The 26,506-nt window shown below is 43.9% G+C and overlaps 2 protein-coding genes across 4 annotated transcripts in view; both read left to right on the forward strand.

Moving 5' to 3' along the window:
• Positions 1-49: 49 nt before the first annotated feature.
• OSER1 (oxidative stress responsive serine rich 1) lies at positions 50-11,872 on the forward strand. Of its 2 annotated transcripts, none has more exons than XM_059133096.1 (4): positions 50-180; positions 4,051-4,167; positions 7,001-7,114; positions 10,633-11,872. In XM_059133096.1, the coding sequence occupies exons 2-4, from the start codon at positions 4,091-4,093 to the stop codon at positions 11,318-11,320; spliced, it is 879 nt and encodes a 292-aa protein (XP_058989079.1). In that variant the 5' UTR covers positions 50-180; positions 4,051-4,090; the 3' UTR covers positions 11,321-11,872. The 2 variants fall into 2 exon arrangements, with proteins under 2 accessions (XP_058989079.1, XP_058989080.1); XM_059133097.1 differs by lacking the exon at positions 50-180 and adding an exon at positions 2,755-2,834.
• A 6,380-nt stretch (positions 11,873-18,252) lies between these two features.
• Positions 18,253-26,506, forward strand: part of JPH2 (junctophilin 2) — a 65,611-nt gene continuing 57,357 nt past the window's right edge. The window contains exon 1 of one of the 2 annotated variants that reach the window (XM_059133102.1): positions 18,253-19,131. In XM_059133102.1, coding sequence (XP_058989085.1) covers positions 18,753-19,131 — 379 coding nt within the window. In that variant the 5' untranslated portion in view covers positions 18,253-18,752. The remainder of the gene's footprint in view (positions 19,132-26,506) is intronic. The other variant, XM_059133101.1, reaches the window with a different exon arrangement.

The following is a 26,506-nucleotide window of genomic DNA, read 5'->3' on the forward strand; positions in this document are numbered from 1 at the left end:
GTGGGAGGAGCATGAGCAAGGGGCGGAGCGCGTGGCTGAGTGACGCAGGCTCAGTGCGACTCGGGAGGCGCGGGCTGGCCCCTCGGCGGGTTTGGATCCGGGTCAGTCGGGCGCTGCGATCTGCGAGAGACGATCTGAACTGACGGGACCGGATTCCCGGAGCGCCCCAGCTGCGAGGAGGTGAGTCCCTTGACATGACGGGGAGAGTTCGCGGCATCGCGTTTCCGCCTGCGGGCCCGACCTGGCCTCGGGCGGCTTCCCCTGGGCCCGCCCGCCTCTCGTCGCGTCGTTCCCCCCGGCGTTGACTGCCTGGGCCGGGCCGGGCCGGGCCGGGCCGGGCTGGGCTTGGGCCTCCGCGCCCCCTCGGCATCCGCGGCCTGGGTCGGCCCAAGCTCGGGTCTCTTTCCCCTTCCCGCGCCCCCGAGCTCCCCGCCGCGTCCCGCCCCTCCGCCCGCTCCCGCTCTGCTGTAGCTTCCCCTTTTCGCCTTCCTTGGCCGCCCTTTGCCCCTTCCCGCCCTTTCCCGCTTGTTTCCGAGCCCCAGCCTCGTTGGCTGCTTCTTCGGCTCCGCTCCCGCCTTCTCCTGCATCCCTTGCGCCTCCGCGCGACTCCAGCCTCTCATTCTGGCCCGAGAGCATCCGGTAGAAGCACCTTTCCAGCTGGAGACCCTAGGCGGGCAGAGCGGAGGCCTTAATAAACAGCTCTCCACTCCCGGAGTAACCCCCCCCCCCCCGCCCCCAATTTCTGACTCTTTGCCTTCTCGTTTAATTGCGACCGGTCCAGATTCTGGCAAGGCGACAGCATTAACACCGTGCGTTACCTCTATCCACATCGAGAGCGTAGGGGGTGAGAGAGTTTGTAGAGATGGGAATGTGTTTTGATCTGGGGGGCCGATAGTTGCAACCTAGACTTGATTGTGTCTTAGGGGGTTGCAGGACAGGGTTTTCTCGCCCGCACTCCGCGCTTCCTGGGAGGCTGGGAAAGTTTCTAAATCTTTTAACATTGTGATGACACGCTTACGCGCGAATCCTTTATTGATCCATCTCAGGTCTTTTCAGGGTCCTGGAAATTTGGATCCAGGTTTGAGGTTAAGAGGTCATGGTGTTAAAACTACAAGATATAAATAAGATTGTGACACATGCTGTTCTTTGAAACTCAGAGAAAACCAGGAATTTGCCCTTTTGATGGAGGAACTTAGAAGAATTTTACTTGTCATTTTTGAAAGGTTGGGAAAATCCGAGGCAAAGTTAAAGTGGCCCTTGTGATTCAACTTAAAACAATACAAAGTAACTTCGAATAGGCCTTCAAACTTTGATCTCTTTGGGAATTGTCCATTTTCAAGAAGTCATTGCAGTGAAAATGGCAAGAAATGTTTCCATAAATTTAATTTTAATGAAAAAGGGCAAACCATTTACACGTTTCCCAGAGTTAGTTGTACAGCTCTTGATTTGAGTGAATGGGAAGCTAGGAATACAGAGGAACATAATAAGCCTGTTGTAATTAATTACAAACATGCTCTGATTTAGCTCTTAAGGTCTAAGACTCACCTTTGCTCTGGGTTAATATAACAGAGGGAAAAGGTGCATAATCAGAATATTGGAAATCTGAAAATAGTTTAGACAGAACTTCATCCCTAAAGTTTTACTCTATAGCCAGTTTTTATTTTGGTCTCTTTTGGTTTTCAAATAATAGATCTTTTGGTGTGTCAACAAGAATGTTAACTAAGTTTGTATAAACACGTAGAGGTCACCTGAAGTGCAATTAAGTTAGGACTGTATAATTAAAAATTACATATCTGGGTGCAAAAGCTTCTTAGCACAGTGTTAGGGCAGGAATGAGATTCCAGTTCTTAGAGGAATAGGGTTCACAGTGCTAGTATGTGTCAGGTTTATCCTTCTATCCCTAACATCCAGTCTAGTGCTACAGCACATGGTAGGAATTCTGTAAATATTTGTGGGTGGAATGAATTTCTGCCTGTAGGATTCAGCAGGGTCTATTTAGTTGTGATGTGTACTGATTTCCAGAGAGACCCAGAAAAGGGTTTGTGTGGGGTCTTCAGGAATGGGAAGACTATCTTCAGATGTTTTTAACTCTGTAAGAGCAAATAGTGTGAGCATTTGACTGGCTGGTCATAAAGTAATTGAGGAAAACTATAAGCCAAACTTCAATTTAGTTCTGCCAGCAGGAATAATTTGTTTATAATTTATAGTAGCACTCTTTTAGGTACTGTGGAGCTTCCAAAAATATTAGGATAGGATGTGTTACCTTTGCTTACCTCTTTCCCCAGATATATAGGATATTAGTGGGTATCTGGGAGAGGACCCCCCTCTAAATCCAAAAGCATTAGAGACCAGCAAAATATGGAGTTAATAATGTTTCCTCAAGTCGAGGTGCTGGTTAAAGTAACCAGCAATATATATGTGGGGAGTGTGTTTAAATTTTTTGATTTAAGAAGTTGCAATAAAAGCTAGCTGAATTCTTTGGAGACCGTTTTCAGTGTTTGCCAGAGAGATCTGCCTAAAATTTCTTCTTCTACATGTAAGTAAATAAATAAATGAAATGAAATGAAATGATTAGTGTTAATTCCTTGCTGCTTTATTCTGCCACTGGTACACTATGATTACATTATATCAAACATATTGTGACACCCTGACCTTTGGAATATTAGAGGTCTCACAATACCCTAAAACTCACCCCTGAGAAATGAGCAAATAAGGAATCAGAGAAGTTACAAGTAGGGTCCATAGAGAGGCACTGCTCCTTCTGAGAGTGCCTGGGGGGTGGGAGGGGGGAAGGGGGTTAGGTGGGGTTATAGCAAGTTAGAAATAAGGAAAAGGTAAAGTTAATCCTTTGCTTCACAAATCTACCATCTTCTGGTTTTTGTTTTACATTTTCTCTTTCTGAGGCCCTGTGATACTTATATTTGTTCAGATTATATACTTATATTTGTTCAGATTTGATGTTAACTAATTTATTACCTTAGTGAAAAAATCAAGAATCTAGATTTCAAAGGGTTTATTGATCAGACTTCTCTGCTTCTCTGTTGTGTCTCTTATTGCTCTGATTGGCCCGGTTCCCCTTTTCTTTGTTTAAATATAAAAACCAAGGTGGAAGAATGGAGAAGTTCCATTAATCAAACTGGTTAATTAAGTGGAGATCATTTAAAGGTTTATCTAGAGAAAAATATATATTTTTTTTACTTTCCACCTTTTTCTTTTGGCAAAGTTTTATCTTTTCAAGTTGCATGCATAGTTCATTTATTTTCTTTCTCGTATAATAATTAAAATAATTTGAAGATAAAAAATGAAGGTATCAACCTTATTGGTAAGAGTGTAGAATAATCAGTAGTCATTGAAACATATTTGTAATCCTGTTTTAACAATGGTAACATCTTGATATCTGAGTATGAATATTTATATGACTATGAATACGGGTCAGAACTGCTTTAGAGAAATGCTGTCATGTGTCATGAAGTTACACTTAACGGCTATTGTTAGGGTTGGACTACACAAATATTCAGTATCATTTTAAAAGATCAGAATGCTGTAGTTGGGCTTTTTCCTTTTATTTTTGGTGCAGAGTTCATTTTGTCTGTGTGTTTCTAGACCTCTACAACTGGACAGATTTTTACCCCTTGTTAAAAACTATACTTAAACATAAATTTCAGGTGATCTAGTTTTCAAAGCTGTGTAATAGGATATTGGCATCAAGTATTTGGACAGTTTAAATTCTACCATAATAATTGAGTAGGATACAGAATTGTTGAATCACTGTGTTGTACGTCTGAAACTAATATAATATGTCAACTATACTTCAGTAAAAAAAATCTATTCCAATAAATACATGTTTCTGTATCATTTTATTTGTTTTTTCTTAAGAAATAAAAACTACAGTCTCCAAATGTCTATACTGAAAATTCCTTTTAGATATAGCAATTTGCTTTTTTCTCCCTAACAAATAGTAATGGTATGAGGAATATAGATTTTAACAAAAGGTATACTTTGAACCTACTGTTTTCACTTTGCTCATTTTATTTTTATTTTATTTTTTAGTATTAACGGCAACATCCATAGTAGTGTAAAAACTTTCACAATGAAATCTGAAGCCAAGGATGGAGAAGAGGAGAGTCTACAAACTGCTTTCAAGAAATTAAGAGTGGATGCATCAGGGTAATTAAATATGTAATATGTTTTTTGGGAATTGTGTACTAGATTTAAATAGCCTTTTCCACTGAAGAAGTTCTCATGCTCTCCTAAAATTTCTCATTATTCATAAAAAATGAAAATGTTAATAGTGTGACATTCTGCAGAATTTTGCACAGCATTATTTTACTTATAAAAAAATCCTTAATGTTCACTTTTGAAAAGTGGCGGCTCATTTGTACTCCCATGTTGGGTGTTTTGGTTTCCCTTCGTTTTGAGGAGGGTTCCCCACCTTGCTCTTGAATCAGAATTATCAAGCAGTATCCCATCAGGAATTTTCTCATACATCTCTAGGGAATCACAGTGTTTTTCCCTAAAAGTGAATCGGCTCCATAGAAATCCACAGACATTCTCGATTTCATATGCTCTGATTGCTGAGTCTATCACTATGGAAACCTCTATTCATTAGGGTTCTGTCACTGAGATCAATAATCTTGGACCCTTTCGCCAAACTAATTAGAGCACCTGCAGACCAGCTGCTGTCTGAATGTTAATATTTCGCCCATTGCAAAATGTTCTGTACAAGACTCTTTTCATCTCCATTCTTCACCCCAGGCCAGAAGAAATCTTGAATCTCTGATAGACACAGGAATATTTCTTTTCATGAATGGTAAATAAACCCTGGAAGCTCAGAGTCGAACACTTCACACCAACTAATAATCACTGAGGTTTATTACCCACTTCTATGCCCTAGACACTAGCTTAAATATCTTTACATGTTATTTAGTCTTCACTGCCAATTTAGAAGATGGATACAATAGTTATTCCAGTTTACAGAGGAGCCACAGATGAATTAGGTCACTGGCTAAAGGCCACATTGGTGAGAAGTGGTAGAGTCAGGATTTGAACCCAATTTGCATCCAGAACCTGTGCTCTAACCATTCCTTTTTATGTTACCTTGAAGACACCAGGAAGAGTTGCACACAGTAGTTGGCACATAGTAAAAATTAGTTGTTATAGCTGTTTGTTTTTTCTGGTTTTATTTATTTATTTATGGCCTACCAGGTGAGAAGATTTATACTAATGGGTTTGCACAAGAACTGTTAATGGTGCTCCCATTTGCTTCGAATAAGTATCTCTCTCCTCCCAGTGGCTTTTCTGATATGGTCATCTTGCCATTTAAATTGATCAGTAATTTTTAAGGCATTTTGGGAAATAATAGAGAAATAGATAGTCAGATTATGGTCACATTCCTTTGTGATTTCTGGTATAGAAATAATTTTTTTAATGAGGAGAATGCTAGGAATGTGCATACACATACAAACACATATACATACAAATTCCTTAGCATATATAAATACATATGAGTAACTCTTCGTACACGGATTTCTTTCCTAGTGTTTCAGGAAGTTGGAACATAAAATTAAACTATTTCAGTATCCCTAAAAATTACCTGGAACATTAAAAACAAAAACAACAATAGCACCTTTGAAGATTTTATATCTTACCGTATCACCTGTGGTCAGATACTGTGATCTGCTTGGAGTCAAGTTATAAAAAGGAAAGGGGAGTAAAGAACATTTGAGAAAACCAAATAAGAGTAGAAAGGGTGAGTCATTACCATGACTAAGCAGAATAAGACTTGTGTAATGTATCATATGGTTCTAGTTGTTTCATATTGTTGCTGATTTATAAATGGGACATCTGAGGTACTGACTCATAAACTAACCAAGCCTTGCCAGGAATTTAATATGATCCTGTTCAGCAGGTTTCGATTCCCAATGGTAATTTGTCTTATCAGGATAAATCTCTCTATATTTATGAGAAAACAACATAATCCTTTTTATCTGATTATAAAATAATACAGTGCTTATTACAGAAAAATTCACAAAACAAAAAGTAAAAATCTCAATTTACCATGACTGCTCTTAACAATCTAGGCCATCTGTACTTAACACCATACATTTTTTTGACATAGTTGAGATCATAATATATGTATAGTTGTTTATCTAATGCTGTTTTCTCTTAATGTTATAAGCATTCTCTTATGTCATTCAAGTTCTTTGTACACTTAATTTTTAATAAACTCTGAATATTCCATTGACTAGATGTATCATCATTTGTCATCATTTATATAATGTAGTATTTTCTATTTTCTACTGGGCATTTAGGTTATTCCTATTTTTATTTTAAATTAATTTCAGTGAGCATTCTTTTACTTAGTAGGTTAAAGTGTCTTTTCTAAGGGATTGTTACTAATACCGAGGCATGTATCGTAGGAGCCTAGTGTGTGTTTGTGTGTATATTGAAAAGATCTGCAAGGATTTATACCAAAATGTTAATGTTGTAAATCTCTGGGTCGTGAGATTATAGACACACTTTTTTTTCTCTCAAATTTTTTCATTTTCTTTACTGGGAACCCATATTACTTCTGTAATTTTAAGTTTTTTAGTTGTCAAAAATACTCCTTTTAAGTCAGAGTGAGTCTCCTGAAGTTTTTGCTCCTCAGCTTAGTTCTTGTGATTCTGATTTGCACATAAAATAAGTGGTCACTGTCATTAGGGTTCTCTGTGGACATAAGGCCTTATCTGGCCCAGATAAACAGCCTAAAAGTCTATTTATATCCTGCTGCTGATCATACTTAAGAATTACTCTTTGGCTTCTGACTCTGCAACTGTGGGCTTTTAGGGATCCCCTAAATTTGGTTTTGGAGGGAAATTTACTCTGAAAGGTAAGAAATTTTTTGAGAAACCCCAACGACAGAGAAAGGTATTAATGCAAGTTGTGTTTGAGTTGGTGAGAGCAGTAAATTGTCCTTCTTTCGGTTTTCTGTAAGCAGTAAACTTTGTTGTTTCTCCAGGTCCATAGCATCTCTGTCTGTCGGAGAAGGCACGAACGTCAGAGCATCCGTCAGAACAGCAGCAGATGAAACCAAACCGAAAACCTCATGTGCATCTAAAGACAGTTGGCATGCGTAAGAGCTTCTTACTGCAGATGGTTTTTCTCCCAATACTTTAAATTACTATTGGACTTTCCTGAGTATCCAGAAAAGAGTATGTTAGATGCAGAGCCCCAAACCCAATGATTAGGGATGAGCCATTCTTCTCAATTGAGAATATGCTGAGACTCGCCATGTGGTTTCGTTCGTAGTCAATTTTTTTTTTTTTTTTTTAATTTATTTATTTGAGGGGCACCTGGGTGGCTCAGTGGGTTTAATTTATTTATTTGATAGAGAGACAGTGAGAGAGAGCATGAGCGAGGAGAAGGTCAGAGAGCGAAGCAGACTCCCCATGGAGCTGGGAGCCTGATGTGGGACTCGATCCCGGAACTCCGGGATCATGACCTGAGCCGAAGGCAGTCGTTCAACCAGCTGAGCCACCCAGGCGTCCCCATAGTCAATTTTTATAAATGTCCTGTGTGTGTTTGAGAAGAATGAGTCTTCTCTGGTCATTCTTGGGTTTCTTTTATGTCCATTAAATCAAGCTTTTAAATGTATTATTTAAATATTTTTTCAGTAATTTTTTTCTAATCTATTAATAATTGGGAGATGTATGTTGAAATCTTCCATACGGGAGTGAATTTGTTTTCCTCTTAAACATTTTTATTTTATGTATTTCGAAGTCATTTTGTTAGATTTATACAGTCTAGGTTCATCCCAGTTTAGAATGTTTTCTTCTGATGAATTGAGATTTTTAATGATGTAGGTGACATTCTTAATTCCTTGTAATGACTACTGTCTTAAAGTCTGTTTTTTTCAGAATTAATATATCAGTCCATTTGTCTTTTTGTTGACATTTGCCTATTATATCATTTTTTATCTTCTATTTTTAACCATTGTGTGTTTTAAAATTTTAGCTGTATCTCATAAATATATAGGGCCTATTTTGTTTTATTCATTCTGACAGTCTTTTTCTAAGCTGAGTTCAGTCCATTTAAATTGATTTTGATTATTGATTGATACATGTAGACTTGTTTCTGCCACTTTATGTTGTTTGTTCTACTTCTTTGTGTTTGTTTTTTGTTTTTTTACTCTTCCATCCTTCCCTCTTCCTTCTTCTCTCCTCCTTTTAAAAAGTTGTTTGAAATGGCTTTTGTTGTTTTTTTTTCCCATCACTTTTCCTTCTCCTGGCTTGGAAATTATATGCTGTTTCTATTCTTTCAGTAGTTAGCCTTGGAATTCCACCGTACGTGCTTGTTAACCAAGACAAAAGTTATTCCAGTGACCCTTGAACAACACAGGGGTTAGCGGTGAAAAACAGTAGAAAATCCATGCGTGTAAGCGGGCCCACGCAGTTTAAACCCTTCTCGTTCAAGCGTCAGCTGTATTTTAACCCTCCGTACAATCTTTTTACTCTGAACCCAAACTTCCATGCGCAGTTGCCCGATATTTTACTTTTCTCGTTTCTTTTTAATCTCACCAATAGGTTTTATTTTATTATTTAAATAGTGTTTGTTTATCTCATTTGCTCACCATTATTGCATCTCAGACCTTCCGTGTAGGATGCCTTTGCCTTTCTTCCTAAAGTACTTTCTTTAGAAATTCCTTTAACAAAGGTCTCTTGTTAATAAATAGGGTCTCTTGTAGAACTCGCCATACAGTGAATTTCAGTGGTGCCTCCTCCTTGTATAACATCACGTTCTCTTGGTAAATATACTTTCATTTATCTGAAAATGTCTTTGTTTCCTTGTTCTTGAAAGATACACCTGATTTGATATGCCTGAAGTCCTAGTTCTAGATTGAGATATTTTCTCATATACCTGGAAGATACTCATTGTCTTCTGGCTTCATTACGGATGTTGAAAAGTCTACGCGCAGTCTTACCATTCCTCATTTTGGGAATAATCTGTCTAGTCTCTGGCTGCTTTTAAGATGTTCCAGTGTTGGAGAATCTACAGTCTTGCCACAGTGGTCTAGATGCAGACTGCTCTTTTATTGGTCCCGTTTCATGGTGCTGCCTATATCTGTAGATCTCTTTCATCAGTTCAGAAAATTTCTCAGTCCTTAGCTCTTCAGAAATCACTTGTCTTCCATGCTCTATAGCTTTTCCTTGGGGAAACTCCAGATTTCTTATTCTATCTTACATATTTTTTTTAATTGCTTTTACATTTTTTCCAAGTCTCCTCCACGTCAGGGATAGAGGAGGAGGAGGTCAGGGCTAGGCAGACGTTTTTAATGAAGGGGCAGATAGTAAATATTTTAGGGTGGGAGGCCAAGCAGTGAGATTCAAGGATGGTATGTAGGTATGGATATACGCGAGGAAATTTCTGCCCTGCCCCATTGCCTGATGCACACTGTCCTGGCTGGTGGACACACTTTGTGTTCAGGTGCTTAGTTTCAGGGTGAAATGATGAGCCAGGTGGGGCGGGAGGATGGACGGCAATACTGGAGTCAGGTTTACCGTGTGCCCCGGCGGCCCCCAGATTCCAGCAAGCCCTTCTTTCCTCCAGAGAGCCCCGCATAAGCCAGACGCTTGAACGGAGATTCTGCCTCTCAGGTGCTGGCGGTTGCTGGCAGCAGAGCCCCAGCATGTAGATGGTACCAGCGTGGGACCTCGGCCGTGGTGTGACGCATCTGGCCAGGAAGGCAGGCACAGGGAGTAGAGAACCGGGTGAACGGGGATGCCCTGCCTGGTCTCTGGCTCACAGTGCTAGTCCACAGGAGCAGTATCTGTGGGCTGTGTGAAAACAGCCAGTTTTGACCCACAGACTACAATTGGCTGAATTCCGTTAGAAATAATTCAGATTTATCCTCCAGTTCAGTATTTCTTTCCTTAGTTCTATTCTCCTGTTTGGCCCAGCCATTTAATTTAATTTCAAACTTGCTTTTTTTTTTTTTTTTTTTTTTTAAATTCTTTTTGGTTCTGTTCACAGTTTTGAGTCACTTTTTTTTTTTCCCTTTGCTCAGCTCTTTTATTCATTTAACTATCTTATTAAAAGTTATGTAGAGCGTCTGGTAATTCCCAATATCTGAAAACTTGAGGGCGTCTAAATTTATTCGTCATCTGTTCCCAGTGGTAGAAATGAATCCTAAGTCTCTGCTCTGTGTGGTAACCGTGACATCATGACACAGTGGCCATTTGTGTCGTCAGCCGCACACAGTGGTATAGAAGCTTCTGTGTTCAGAGCACAGAGCACAACACTTGGGCTTACTGCATCAGGTGCTTTGGGGCGGGGGCTTTTCCAGACCCACTGGCTGATGGTTCCCAGATCAAGGGTTGGGACCAGGAAGTGTTCTGCACCCAATGTGTGGCCCAAGAAATGCAATTAAAAACTACCCTTTACCTCTCCTATTTCTGTAGCTTGCTAATAAGGAGATGTTGAAGTTTTTGAGATGCAGACTTAGGCAGCTCAAAAACAGAGATAGGCTCATCACTTTGGGGGAAACTTAGGACCTCAGACTCAGGAGAGGAGGTATATTTCCAGCTATCACAAAGAATCCTTTTAGGAGAGCTGTGTGTCCCAACATCTTTTTGTGCACTGTTTTCCTCTTAGGTCTACAAGGAAGTCTTCACGAGGAGCAGTGAGAACCCAGCGTCGTCGACGTTCTAAGTCTCCTGTCCTTCATCCTCCAAAGTTTATACATTGCAGTACAATAGCTTCTTCTTCCAGCAGCCAGCTCAAGCACAAAAGCCAGACTGACTCCCCTGATAGCAGCAGTGGGCTGGGAATTTCCACCCCTAAAGAGTTCACTGCAGGAGAATGCTCTACTTCTCTCGATACTAATCACACAGGGGCAGTCGTTGAGCCTTTGAGAACTTCGGTTCCCAGGCTCCCATCAGAGAGTAAGAAGGAAGACTCCTCTGATGCTACCCAAGTCTCCCAAGCAAGTCTCAAGGCCAATGATCTCTCTGACTTTCAATCCGTTTCCAAGCTAAACCAGGGCAAGCCATGTGCATGCATAGGCAAGGAGTGCCAGTGTAAGAGATGGCATGATATGGAAGTGTATTCCTTTTCAGGCCTGCAGAGTGTCCCTCCCTTGGCCCCAGAAAGAAGATCCATGCTTGAGGACTACTCTCAGTCGCTCCACACCAGAACTCTGTCTGGCTCTCCCCGCTCCTGTTCTGAGCAAGCTCGAGTCTATGTGGATGATGTGACCATTGAGGACCTGTCAGGCTACATGGAATATTACTTGTATATTCCCAAGAAAATGTCCCACATGGCAGAAATGATGTACACCTGATAGCAAGAAGCTAAGTCCTATGCTTTAAACCAATGAAGGGTTATCAGAGAGATTTAGTTAATGGCAGACCTTGCGGCCACGTTATGTGAGAAGACGTCTCCTTCTGCTCACTGTGCTTGCAATAAAAACTTTTCTTGGCATCTCCATTCATCTTCATTCTTTAAACTTAACTCTCTGCATTCTTACATACGCACCAAGGTGAGCAGATCAAAGGAAAATCCCTCTTCTTTAGAAAAGTTTCTGAGAGATGAAGAAACCATAATTACTTGACTGGTAGCAATGGGTATATGGTAAAAGGCTACAAGTAAAGCATTGCATTTTTCAGCTCTGTTTAAGATTTGTCAGCCCAGGAAAATGAAACGTTTTGTAACTGGACTGAACATTCGTCACGCTGTAGTTGCCAGCCCAGAATTTTAGAAGTTCTATGACTGATTTAAACTGTCTCTGATTTAACACAAGTTTATTGTGTCTTTCAGGGTTCTTTATGTCATTGTTAAGCCAGAGATCTAAGGTTTACATTCAATATGAATAAACTAGCTGGCCTGCCCTGTATTGTTTGAGAGAATCATTAACCGTCACCAAATAAACCCCGGCCGGCACTTGGTACATGAAGGCACGTTATGTGAAGTTTTTCAGGTAAGAAGCAGCTTGGAGCGGCTGCTTCAGTTGGAACGAGGGGCCGTAGTATTTGAAACCAGCGTGCATCTTCTCCATCGATGGCATTTTAACATCTGTGACACGTTTCAGTCACTTGTAATATAGATCTCATACCTCAGTTTCAAATGTTCCGGATGGATATTATCTCTCTCCACTGCCCTCCTACCCCAGCCAACCCAAAACAATTTGATAGACGCGCTATCTTGTGTTTCTGGTTGGCCATCCCAAAATTCCCGCCAGAGTTCAGTAGAGGAAAAAAAGAAAAAAAAACTCGGTTTCAGCTAGAGGATGAATCCCTGTCTTTTTCAGATGGCTCCAATGTGAATTTTACGCATACCACATAACATACTGTAATTCAGACCATCATCCTAAGCATTCCCATCAAATTCAGTGAAAACCTGTCCAGCCATTTTAACATCATGTTAATAGAGAGTTTAAGTTTTATTTAGGTTGCAAAACAAGTTTTATTCTTTACTAAAACATCCCACTGAGTGGAGTTGGTTCATGACAGTGGGTGGGGCCTGGGCTTCACACATAACGTGATTTGCACTTGGGAGGGGTGGGAAGGGTATTCCCCGGAAAAGCCCTAAATATAAGCTGTGGGAGATCTGTGCTAGTTACTAGTTTGGTGTGGATTTAGTGACATCTGAAGGCTGTGGTTTGAGCAAGGGAGCACAGTACCTTGCCATCACGAGCCTGGAAGCAGAAATTTCTTAATGCTAGCAGAAGGAATGTTACTGCATATACCTAATAAAGCAACGGTTGTGAAACCTTTGGTCTCATGACTCGTACAAATTAAGGATGCCAAAGAGCTTTTGTTTTTGTGGGTCATACTTACAAATATTTACCGTATTAGAAATTAAAATTTTAAAAATATGTATTACTTGATTTTTAAAATAATGATTTTATTTATGTTAACATTTTTACTTGAATTAACAAAATATTTTAGTGAAAAGAGTGGCGTTGTTTTGCAGTTTTGCAAATTTCTTCAATGTTTGCCTTAATAGAAGACAATTAGATCTCATATCTGCTTCTGCATTCAACCTCTTGTGAACATTGTGTCGCGTGACCTCTAGAAAATTCTGTACACTTGTGGGAGATGAGCATGAAAAGGGCAGTTAATGTTAATGTCATGACACTAGTTTTGACCTCACAGATGCCCTGAAAGAGTAGATCCCCAGAGCACACTTTTAAGAACCTCTGATGAGACCGTTAAAGAGTTTCTACTGTAAAGGCGCCCACCACCCACGCCCTCATCTCCACAACCAGCGTCTTGCTTCACCTTTTGTACTAGCGAGAGTGGAATAATTCGGGCTGAGTGTGGTACTTGAATAAAGATGGTTCCTCAGTCTTTTAAGTCTTTTTTAGCTTTTAAGTCCTGTAGTCTGGTTATTTACTTAATTCTCTATGATAACAGAACAGTCATTAGAGAATGAAAGAAGGTCCGCCTTCCTTTCAAACAGAAGCTGCCATGAGCACAGGTGTCAGGACAAAGTTCCAGTGGCTAAGTAACTGCTTGAAGAAATCCGAACTTGGGTCAAAGCTACCATTCCAGATCCAGAAGATTTTGACTGAAATGTAGATACTTAACATTTCAGTCAAAATCTCAAAACATGAATCCTGAAGCTAAAAACTATTCTGCTCAGACCCAGCTGGCCAAATTTAATCTGAGTGTCCCTCACTGGAACTTCCGACTTTTCGTGAGTGTGATTTATTGAATCAGTCTTTCTTGAATGCACCCTGGGAGATGGATTCAGATTATGGATTGAGAAATTTTACTCTGAAAAGTCGCATCCTGACATGTGCCTTTATTAACTGTTCATAGAACCTGCTTTCATCCATTTATTCCACAAATATTCCTGGGGTGCCTGCAGCCATACAAGGTGCTGGGAATAAAACAGCAACAGAATGACATCCTTTACTCGAGAGAGGATTCCAAGATCCTAAGGGCTGGGGCTGGGGACGGTGATTCCTTTCTTTGGGTGCTCAGAGAAGCTTCTGTGATGAGGTCGGTGACATTTGAGCTGAGGCCCGAAGAAAGGGTAGATATTGTAGATATTTGGGGGCAGAGCATTCCGGACAGATAGACAGCAAAGAATGTCAACGTGGCTTGAAGCAGGTGAGGTCACAGAAGTGTGGGGCAGGGGCAGATCATGGAGGGCCTTGCAGGCCATTTTAAAGGCTATAAGTCCTGAATGAGGTAAGGGGCCATTTGGGGGTTTTGGAGTAGAGGCGAGGCATTATCACACTGGCCTTTACCGAGAACACTGGCTGTTCTTTGTGAACTGGGGAGCAGGAGAAGAGGAGGCAAGGAGGCAGTTGGGAGGTCACGGCAGTGGGTTTTGATGGCTTGGACACTTGGCAGTGCAGAGGAAGAGATGTATTCTGGAACAATTTCAGAGGTACAGCCGAGGGGATTTGCTAATGGATTAGATACAGGGTATGAGAGAAAAACTGCAGTTAAGGACTCCAAAGGCTTTCAGAAGCTGGAAGTTGGCCCATGGAGCAGATATGGGAGAAATTGGGAGTCTGGGTTTGCTCTCACCAAGTGTAAGTTGCTTCTGAGACGCCCTGTGGTGATGTGGTAGACCTTTACTGAAGATCAGTAGAGAGGTTCAGGCTGGAGACATAAATACAGGAGCCATGAGGATAGGGGTCTTACTTAAAGCTCAGACTGGAGGAGACCACATAGGAAGTGAATGTAGGTAAAGACCCAGACAGACATTCCCATGGTAGAGAGGTCAGCAGAATGAAGAGGAACCAGCCAAAGACTAGGTAGGAGCAGCCAGTGAAGTGGGAACAGAAGAGAGCAGTCCCATCAGTCAAGTGAAAAAGCGTTTAATTAAGAAGGGACTTGGAAGCTGCCAAACGGTGCAGAGAAGGAAAGGTGAGCCCGGGCTGTGAGCAGGCACTGGGCATACAGCGTGAGCCGGAGCGCCAGGCACTTGGTCTGCATTCTTGCTTTTTTGTGGAATGATGATAATCCTTGCTTCAAACTACTCATAGTTCAGAGAAAGAGCCCACATGTGCAAAGGCATTTAACCCAGCCAGGAAGCTTCTCTGAGGGAAGGTGGGGCTTCTTCAACTGAGTCTTCGGTGGGTTTCTGCGTGCAGGTCTCTTCTCTCTATTCTGGATTTTTGGGGTCATCCTCCTGCCCCCGGCCCCAGGCTCCCTAAGAAGTGATCCACATCTGAGAAATGAGAAAGAAACAGAGGAAGCAAGTGACTGCTCTCTCTGATCAAAAGACAGAACCACAGAGAAAGAAAAGACCTGGCAAAAAGCAAGAATGGGATAGCTCTTCAAAAGTGGTTTAGAATTCATTTCAAGTTTAGCAAATTACCTTCTGCCCAAGGAACTGACTTTCCTAAGGAAAAGCTTCTGTAATGCACAGATGGCCTCAAGAGGCCTCCCTTTCCTTGAAATGCACTGCTTCCGGGCCGCTGGAGGCAAGAGCTGCTCCGAAGCTCAGCCCCGGTTGCCTAAGGCCAGCACCAAATTCGGCAAACGATGTACTAAAACTTTTAAGAAAAATCAAAGCGCCCCTTGACCGATAACTTAGTTTATCAGCTTAAAAAGTGAAAAACCATAGGGCAATGCTGAGTCAACAAGTATTGTGAAGAGTAAGGAGGACTGCGGTGTCGAGGTATTTAGTATTTAGGGGATGATCCTGACTTACCTCTTTGGTGACTATCTTATTAAGCATTCCAGTTTGAGGAGCAACATATCAAGTGAACATAATATTAATAATAGCTAATATTTATTAGGTGTTTAGTGTGCTCCAAGCCTTTATACACTATTAAGTTACCCAACCATGTAAGGAAGATACTGTTACCCTGAATACTAATAATCCTTCGTGGTAGGTACTTACACAGTCAAAGAATTTGTGGGTTAGGGAAATTAACAATTGGTCCAAGGTCACCCCTTGTGAGGGGCAGAACTGGGATATGAACACATACCTAACTCCACGGCTACCTACCCTGCAGAGCCTATGGTACATGGATTTGTGAAGGTATAAATGTTACTAAGAAATGGTTTCTTAATTTGAAAACATACAGCGTTTTTGTTTTTTTTTTTTTTAAGATTTTTATTTATTTATTTGACAGACATCACAAGTAGGCAGAGAGGTAGGCAGAGAGAGAGAGAGGAGGAAGCAAACTCCCCGCTGAGCACAGAGCCCGATGCGGGGCTCGATCCCAGGACCCTGGGACCATGACCTGAGCGGAGGGCAGAGGCTTTAACCCACTGAGCCAAAATATACAGGTGCCCCAAAACATACAGTAGTTCTTAACCAGGAATGAATCAGATTCGTCTGAGGGGATTTTAAGAAGAATACAACTGCCCAAGCCTTTTCTGGGAACAGTCTATTCATTGGTTTGGGGTGGTGGGTAGGAGACAGCTCTGGAATCTGTTTATGTTTTTAAGTTCAACACCTGAACTTAAATCTTAGGAGTACTCACCCTTGGTAGGGAACCACCATAGGGAGCTGCATGGGTGCACAGTGGCTCAATTTATCAGGCAGAATAGCCCAGGAGGACACAACAGCCTCCCAGCCTTTGAAGAAGATTACGGTGATTTGCCCAGCATTTAACTCCAAAGAGTATTGAACTTGAACAATTCAAACTATCGAACTTCCACGTTGAGATGTTGCTTTCCTCTCCTCTTGAGAGCAGAGCTGGAAAGAAACATGATTCTCCAGAGACCTTGGTGAGAAGTGGCAAAAGCAGAGCGAGGCATTCTTAGAAGTGAATTTGGGTAAGCAGTTCAGTCTGTCCGGCTGGCCGGATGGTGAGTTCAAACCTAGAAGACGCAGTGTTTATCCAGAGCTACTTTTCTGCCTGTCCACTTGGCGAACAGCCGGCGGTAGTGAGCTCAGAGGCTGTGTGTTTCTGCCTCAGGCTGAAACATGGACCCAGAAGGGGCTCTTTAACAGGGAAGGAACCAGGAGAACTGGGAATCCACTGGGATGAAGGGAGAGAATATTTTCTGTTGATTTCTGAAACGAACAAATCTTCCGTAGTGACTTCAAGGAGCCTGAGTCATGGTGGGATTTGGAGTATGTAAGATTAAGTCCGGAGTCAGAAAATAATCCATTAGTCCTCAAGTGCCTTCTGCACTTGCTTTTTTAGCAATTTTTATTCCCCCCATATATTTCCATCTCTCCCCCCCCCCCCCGCCCGCAACAGCTTCCTGTTCTTGATAGCTCCTACCTTTCCCAGAATTACTCTATGCTCCTTCGAACCCTGGGCTCAGCTGGGATTTCCAATCATTAGTCCTGGCCACGGCTTCATGTCACAAAGATTTATTTGTCCCTTTGACTGAATTTTGGTGGGAACCTGAGTGCTGGGAATCCACCCAGGCCCTTCCCTCCTGACCTTGCCCCAAGAGCTTTCTGAGGTCTGGCCTCACAGGCTCTGAGGAACGAAGAGAAAGAAAACTTGGAAAAGGGATTTTTTTTTTTTTTTTTTTTTTTTTTTTTTTTTTTTAAATCACGGTCCTGGAGTATTGCGTAGACGACTTCATTCCAAATAACCAGCGACACTGTGTCTCGGAGACAGAGAAGGACAGGCTCCTCGCCCCTCTGAGGAGAGAACCTGGGAGCATTCAGTGCCTTCAACGGGCTCTTTCCAGGGTTTTCCCAAGGCTGCGGAGAGGGGTTGGGGGTTGTGCATGAGCACTGGACTCAGGTTTTCTCTATTTTCCAGACTCTGTTTCCAGAACCTCACTTCTCTTCCTGAGTTCCCTCCTCTGCTTTCAAAAGCATATGGGAAACCAGGCCCCGTGCCTTTCTCTTTAGGTCACCAGATTCCTTTATGGGGCTGGCAGCATGTATAGCCCCAGGTCCTGTTAGGGCATGTGAGTGGTGGTGGGTGAGATTTGCCAACCTCTTACGCTCTGGGGGATTTTAAGTGTTCCAGGACTGGCTGTTCCCCTAGGCCTCCTTTTCCCTTCCCTCCCTTCCCTGACCCCTCGGCTGCTTCCCTGCCTGCAGACTCAGGGGACCCCAAAGGTGGAAGGGAGCTCCTACCCAGGCGGAAGAAGAGCCACCCAGTTGCCCCAGCTGCTGCCCACACTTAGTTCTCCGCTGTCCATCCTCGGCCCCTCCAGCGACTCCCTGGGTCTGAAGCACCAGCCCAGTTTGAAACACCCCTCCCGCTTTGAAGGAGGCTGGGCTGGCCAGGGGGTTATTTTGGGAGCAGCTTCTGAGATCCAATGGCCTTGTTAGGGCAACACTGACCTTCCCATCCCAGGAGGAGGGCAGGATCCAGAGAGGGGCGGGGCAGCGGCAGGGAGACCGACAGCCCCGCACACCCACTGGGTGGAGAAGGGGGCCTGCCGGGCTGCAGGAATTCAGCCTCAGGCTGGGGGCTGTCACCAAGGAGGAATTTCCCGGACCGGGGACCCCTCCACCCCACCCCTTTCACTGTGCTTCTTAAAGGGATCACACCGTTTTAATTCAGACTCCAGGGAAGCCAGACTTGGGACGCTCTTTGGAGACTTTGAATCTTTCCCTCCGGCTTCCTTCCCAACTGGCAGCCTTCCTGTGGCTGGTTGAGTCGGGACCTCCCAGGCATGGCACTGACCAGCCGACCCAGTGCTGACTTGGTGCCAGGGCTCATTCAGCCTCTGGTGGCATCTTGCTTTCTCCCTCCTGGGGCGCAGTGGTGAGTTAGGGGCGCCCAGCCCTGAGTGTGCTTGGAGCGTGTCGTTGGCACCCGCCCTCACCCTCTATCCCCCAAGCTGGAGGACGGTGAGGCTGTCAGGGACTATGATGAGATGAGTGGGGGCCGCTTTGACTTTGATGATGGCGGGGCATACTGTGGGGGCTGGGAGGGGGGAAAGGCCCACGGACATGGACTGTGCACAGGCCCCAAGGGCCAGGGCGAATACTCGGGCTCCTGGAACTTTGGCTTCGAAGTGGCGGGCGTCTACACCTGGCCCAGTGGGAACACCTTCGAGGGATACTGGAGCCAGGGCAAACGGCATGGGCTGGGCATAGAGACCAAGGGGCGCTGGCTTTACAAGGGTGAGTGGACCCACGGCTTCAAGGGACGCTACGGAACTCGGCAGAGCAGCAGCAGTGGTGCCAAGTATGAAGGCACTTGGAACAACGGCCTGCAGGACGGCTATGGCACCGAGACCTATGCCGATGGAGGTGAGCCCGGCCTGGGGCCAGCAGAGCTAGTAGGAGCCAGACCCCTGAGGAAGACTGGTGGAGGTGGGAAGAGGGAGGGGCAATGTGACACAGAATCAGAAGAGCCAGGATGTCCTTGCTGTGTGACGTTGGGCAAGCTGCCCTACCTCTCTCAGCACTCATTTCCTCATTAGTGGAGGTTGAGCCAATAACAGGGCCATTGAGTAGTGTCGGACAAGACCTGCTGTATAACTACACAGCACACATTCAGTAAAACCTAACTACTACCGTTGGCATGGTAGGATTACAATCAGCCATGGAATATACTCCGGCTTGTGCTCCAGAAGAATTTGGACCTAATCTCAACTTTGCCATGAAAATTATTTTCAAGCCATAGATTATGAAGTATTCATTCATTCACCCATCCATCCACCCACCCCCCTACCCCTCCACCTCCCCACCCACCCATCCATCCATCCATCCATTGTTTTGTTTACAGCCTATTTCTAGTTGTACCTCCTATGTGCTAGGTATTATAAAAAGAGTTAGATATAAAGAGGAATAAGATAGCACCCAAGGCTTCAAACACTGGCTTGTAGATAAACAATTATATACAAGTAGGTAGAGTGCTGTGGCAAAGAAGTTAGATTCGAGGAGGTCAGGGACTGCTTGAGAACAGGTGACATCCGAGCTAGATCTTGTTGGGAAAACTGCTTTAGAGAGCATGTGAGTGGGGAGAGCAATGAGATAGAAGCTCAAAAGCATGAGCGTGCCCAGTGGGTTAAGGAGATGAAGAGGAATTTTCTGTGGCCAAACAGCTGTGGGAAGTGGTAGAGAAGATATCATCACCTCATCCCCAGGCTGTGACCTTGCATATATCACTTAGTTGGGCCTCAGTTTCCTGATCCACAAAATGGGCTTTAGAATGTCAGGTGCTGCTCAAAATATGGTCATTAGAGAGGCAGTATCAACATCATCTGTCCACCAGTTAAAATGCAAACTCAGGGGCCCCATCTAGACTTGAATCTGAATCGGAATCTCCAAGGGTAGGCCCAGGCATGTGTTTTAACGAGTCCCCCTTGGAATTTTTATGTACGTTAAAGTTTAAGAAGCATTGCTTTACATCAGGCATTTTCCAACTATAGAGAGCGGGCCCAACTGGCCTGCTGCCCGTTTTTGTACAGCTTATGAGCTCAAAGTGGTTTTACATTTTGAAATATTTGAAAAAAATCACAAGTTGAACTCTACTTTGTGACATGTAGAAATTACATGAAAGTCCGTACATCATCTCCTTTGGGTCCACCGAGACTGTAATATTTACTTTTCAGCTATTTACAGGAAAGGTGGCTGGCTCCGCTTTAAATGGTCCTTCAGTTTCCTTCCGGCTCAGGATACTTCTGTGAAGTCTCCTTCACATGCCCCATTGGAAAGAGTTGCTGACACAGATGACTCAAACCTATAGCTACTTAAACAAAAATAGGTTGGCGTCTGTCAGAAGGCATTCACAGTATATTAGATGTGTCACTAGTCTCCCCTCTTTATGACAGAGGGCAGGAAGTGGGCAGTCTGGGAGTGGGTTTGGGGTGGAGCAGGAAGGCACATGAGCCAGCCCACGGTGGAAGTTATGCTCAAGTCGAGGCCTGTACGGAGGGGCGTCAGGTCCAGGATGCTTCCGACTGGGCTGCCTGCTGGTGGATGTCTGGTGGGGGCCCACCCCCCAGTGTGGCTGGGTGTTAAGAGGTTGTGTCCCCAGAGTTTCTGTGGGTACAGTGGTAGCGACACAACACTGGCTGGACAGTGCTAGGACAAATTCTGGCTCCACGCTTCCTAATTTGGTGACCTTCAGCCATTTGCCAAACCTCTACAGTTCAGGGCAACTCAATTCCCTGGATGTTGACGCTGGCCACTGCGCTGAGCAGTGGGGACGAGTAGGGAACAGGCCCCAGTTTCTCTGGCTATAACGTGGAGAGGATCCTCGAGGGCTGGTTGGGTGTCGATTATCTATGCAATGTGGTACACAGGATGCCAGATGTCCGTTCCCTCTTTCCTCTCTCCAAACCAAGGTGTTGTGTTGAAGGCTTGGGTGTGAGTCGTAGAGACACACATTTCTGGGAAACTATGTACTGATTTCCCAATATGTCTTAAAGGGGAGGAGGGGGAACCTATTCATTCACTCATTCGTTCATGCAATCAATATTACGGAGCACCAGCTACGTGTCGGGCAGCATCCCACAGCAAATTCCAGAAGCCAGGGCAGGGAGCAAGGAAAATAGAGAAGGAAGAGGTCGACTTTTTGGATAGCGTGTTCTGGGAAGCTGGATGGGAGGACTGGGGAGAGCGTAATGCCTCCCGAGGGAATGGCAGTCACAAAGGCCCTGAGGACTTGGCATGTTTGAGGAACAGCAGGAACACCAGGGTGGCAGGAATAGAATGGCTGAAGGGAACAGCAGGCAGGGGCTGACGTTGGAGCTGTGGGTGTGCGCCAGATCACGTAGGCTTTGCAGAGCCCTGGGTTTGATTCTGGGTGTGTGCGGGAGCTCTTCAGGCCCACTTAACTGCAAGATGTGCTCTTGGGCCGGGTTAACTGAAGACCTGCTCCTCTGGTGTGTCAGAGGCCCAGACTCTTCTTCCGAATGAGACAGTCCCACATCCGGGGCCCTGGAAACCTCCCGGATCTCTCTCTCTCAAGCCACACACGAGGTGCAGCTCTCCAAAATTAGACGTGGCCACTGCTTTGGAAAATCTCTTTAATCAACCTGTCATCGGATCCCTGAGGGTTTGTTAAGGACCTGCCCTTTGCCCCAGCGGGAGCAGAGCTGAAGAGAATGCAGACAATTAAGATCCGGGATTAGAAGCAGCTGGGAGTCAGGGAGCTCCGCGTCATTACCTTGGCCTATCCCAAGATTTCATACCGTGGAGCCTTAGTTTCATCACCAATGAAATGGGCTTATCCTAATCCCTCCTAAGATTTCTTGTGGGGAAAATGGGTACTCGATAAATTATAGTTGCTATAATTACTATTAACTCTCATTAATTTGCTCCACTAATAATTACTGAGTGATTATCATGAAGCTGGCGGTATCGTGTTGGGAGGGAGGAGTGTAGAAATGAACAGAATGGAAATGGTCCCTATCTTCCATAGAATCTACAAGAAATCAAGCTATAGGGTGTCAGGTGCTAGGCAGGAGAGTACTGGGGACTAAGGGAGGAAGAGGCAGGCAACTAACCAGACTGAGGCATTCAGGGAGGCTTCCTGGAGTAAGTGGCAAGCTGGACTCTGAAGTATGGAGGGAGACCGGTGGCAAGGGTCAAGGATGAGTGCTCCAGGTTGAGGGAACAGAGTACACGAAAGCCAGGAGGTCTAGAACTTGCTGCCAGCCAGGAGATAAAGCTGAAGCTTGCATCTTATCCCTAGTGTTAGGAGGTACTGATCAGAGGGACCAAATGTCCCATTTCCTGCAGTCCCCACCTTACCTTGCAGTCACAGGAAACTGCAGTGTTCCAAACTGGAAGCACTAATAGGAGGTAACTCCAGTTCAGGGCATCATGAGCGGCATTTTTTAAAATGAAGGAACAGAACAGAAAAAGCAGAGCATTTCACAGCGCATGAGAAAGTATTGTTTCCTGAAACGTCTGTTCAGCTGAAGATACACGTACACATATAATGTGTGTAGAAAGGCTTCTGTGTTTACACGCAGCATGTATTTCTTACCTGATGTCTGCATACATGTATTTCTTACTGTAGGTCATGGTCAAAAAAGTTTGAAAATCACGGCTCTAAAGTGACTTGCTGTGCAGCTTCATCAAAGCTGCTGCCCCTCCCCCCTCCACAGCCTCTCCCTCTCCTCCACGCCTGTCGCCTGTCATGTCAGCTGGAGGTTGAGGAAGTTGTCCAGCTCTCCCCTGGGGAGGGGAAGGTGGCAAGGCAGCGAGCTCCTGCTCCCAAACCCTGCTCTAAGCCTCCTGGCCCCCCTCCCCCGCCTATAAGCCCTCTTCCTGCCCTGGCCATATATAGCAAAACCAAAAATAGCTGCTGGCTTAAAGCCCCAAAGCAAGCATTCACCCAGGCCTTAAGTAGTAATGCTCCTTTGGCAGCCTAGCTGTTCCCACCCCAGAGACCCACAGACTCCAGGACTAGAAGGGCCACTGGTAATCTTTGCTTTCCGAGGTCCTTGACCTGGAGCCCCGGCCTTGGCCTCAGAGGCCCATCAGTGTGCAGGCAATATGGGGGCCTATGGGCAGGGATTGCCTGTGTTTATCCTCAGATCGCCTTCAGATTCTCGAAGTAATCTGCTAAATTCCAGAAGCCCTCACCTAGTTGGCAGTCCTTTCCCCCAAATGTGCAGTGGAAAAACCAGGCCTGGGGGCGCCCTGGTGGCTCAGTCGGTTAAGCATCTGACTCTAGATTTCTGCTCAGGTCATAATCTCAGGGGGGGTTGTGAGATCAAGCCCAGTGTCAGGTTTCCTGCTGGGCACGGAGCCTGCTTAAGATTCTCTCTCTCCCTCTCCCTGTGCCCACCCTCTGCTCTCTCACTCGCTCTCAAAAACAAAACAGAACAAGCGCAAGGTTGACTTTGTTTGTAAAGCCAGTAATAATAATAGTTAATTTTTGGTGTGCTTACTATGTGCAGCTGCTGCTCTTGGCGTGGAACATGTGTTACTTAAACCTTCACAACAACCTTATGGGGAAGTTCTGTTATTACCCCCATCTTACAGAAAAGGCAGAGGAGACGAAGGGTTTATGTACTGTGTTCTCTCTCACAGTCCTCTAACTAGTGAGAAGCAGTGATAGAATTTGATGGTAATAAGGGATAATTAAATAGTTCATAGTATATGGGGCGCCTGGGTGGCTGGTTAAGCTTGGACTCTTGGTTTCAGCTCAGGCCACGATCTCATGATTGTGGCTTCCAGATCTGCGCTGGGCTCTGTGCTCAGTACAGAGTCTGCGTTAAATTCCCTCTCCCTCATCGTCTCATTCACTCTGTCCCTCTTTCTCAAATAAATATATAAAAATCTTTTTAAAAAAAGTTGTAGTATAAATAACTACTTTAACAAGCGATAAACCACTATACAAAATAAGACCAGCTGCATAGTTTGGGAGACCCAGTACAAAATGAAGGCAGGAGCCCCTCCTCAAAACCATGAAGAATTTCGAGATAATGACGACAGAGCATTAAACCAAGTGCAGGGTCTTCTGAGCGCAGAGCCCTGAGCAATGACACAGGGGGACGCTTCTGAGGAGGGCCTGGACAGTGATCACAACTGCATCTGCCCCTTACCGTGTTTTTACACCAGGTTCTGTGCTCCAAATCCTACCCGCACTCTGCTATTCAGGCTTCTTTTTTCTTTCTTTCTTTCTTATTTTTTTTAAGATTTTATTTATCTATTCGACAGACAGAGATTACAAGTAGGCAGAGAGGCAGGCAGAGAGAGAGAGAGGAGGAAACAGGCTCCCTGCTGAGCAGAGAGCCCAATGCAGGGCTCCATCCCAGGATGCTGGAATCACGACCTGAGCCGAAAACAGAGGCTTTAACCCACTGAGCCACCCAGGCGCCCCTATTCAGGCTTCTTAATAACTCTGACTACTCTTAGTGGTGTTCCAATCTTGGCGTTTGCAACCCAAATGCCAAGATTTGAATCAGGTACTTCACAGTACCTCACAGTACTTCACAGTGAATCAGGTAGTTCACATCGTAATTCTGTACGTACATATGCAAAAATGCAAAACTGAAATAAATCATCACAAAATAATATTTCCCTTCCTCTATGCAATCCTTGCTATTTTTTTTTCTTTTATCCTATCTTGTTGAGAAAATTAAATAATGCCCTGATAGAGTAAAGCGCTTAGAGCTTGACGTGTGCTTAGTGCTTTAATTAATATGACACACGGAAAAGATGATATTTTTGTGTTTTACTATGACAATTGGGTCAAAAAACCCAAGCTTCTGCTCTCTGGATCCAATTTTCTTTCTCTTGCCCAAAGCTGATGACGTAAGCTCATTTTAACCCAACTGACAGTGAACATGGGAGCAAAGTGAATTCGCCAGGACAGGGACATGAGCAATACCTAGTGTCACATTATCTGGGCCTAGGGGATGTGTTCCTTGAAGCAACTTCATTCATTCATTCATCCATTCACTCATTCACTCATTCATTCTCCAAAGGAATATCTTTTCTGTTGATCTGTTTGTCTGCCTTTATGCCAATATCACACTACCTCTGTTATCACAGCTTTATAGTAAATTTTAAAATTAGAGTAAATCCTCCAACTTGGCTTTTCTTGTTTAAGACTGGGTTCTTCTACATCATTTTCATAAACATTACAAAATCAGCTTACTGATTTCTACTAAAAAGTCCAATGGGAATTTGATTAATAATTCATTAGACCTGGGGCACCTAGGTGGCTCAGTGGGTTCAAGCCTCTGCCTTCAGCTCAGGTCGCGATCCCAGGGTCCTGGGATCGAGTCCTGCATTGGTCTCTCTGCTCAGCGGGGAGCCTGCTTCCCTTCCTCTCTCTCTCTGCCTGCCTCTCTGCCTACTTGTGATCTCTCTCTCTCTGTGTCAAATAAATAAATAAAATCTTTGAAAAAAAAGAATTCATTAGACCCATTTATCAATTTGCAGAGATCAGACAACTTAAGGGCAATGAGCCTTCCAATTCATGGACATGGTATAGATCCCTATTTATTTAGGTCTTCAATTTCACTTAGCAATCCTTTGGAGTTTTCGGTGTTTTGCACATTTTTTTTTTTTTTTGGTTGGTGGTGAATAAAATTCATAAGTTTTAAAAATGATATTGTAAATGGGATTTTTGAATTTCATTTTTCCAATTATTCATTGCTGGGTTATAAAAACGCAATTATTTTTATATGTTGACTTTGAATCCTTTTACACTGCCAAATTAATTGCTTAGGTTTAGTGGGATTTTTTTGTTCTTCTTTGGACTTAAAGGGAACATCTTTTCATTTAAAATCTTTTGATTGCTATTAAAAATCAAGTGTGGCAGTCCTGATAGTCAGATAGGAGTAAAAACGTCATGTGGTACTTGGCACTCACGGCTTACAGTAGCCACATCTGGGTTCCAATTCCAGCTGTGCCACTTCTTAATTCTATGAATGTGGGCACACCCGTAACCTCTCTGAGCTCCTGTTTCATTTTTTCCATTAGAGATGTCAAAATCTCCAAAATATGGTTGAAACAATGAAATGAGATAATACACAAAAAGCACTTAGCATAGTGCCTGGCACCTGGGAAGTCCTGAAACGATTCTCCTTTCTGCATTTACTTCACAGTCTAGAGCGTGAACTAATTCAGGAGGGCCTGCACCATAGCTGTTTTGGGGAGACTGCTTAAGCACAGAAATTAGCTTTTGACTTTGGAGCAGCTAACAAGCTAA

This window comes from Mustela lutreola, chromosome 9 (genome assembly GCF_030435805.1).
Source record: "Mustela lutreola isolate mMusLut2 chromosome 9, mMusLut2.pri, whole genome shotgun sequence".
Classification (NCBI taxonomy): Eukaryota; Metazoa; Chordata; class Mammalia; order Carnivora; family Mustelidae; genus Mustela; species Mustela lutreola.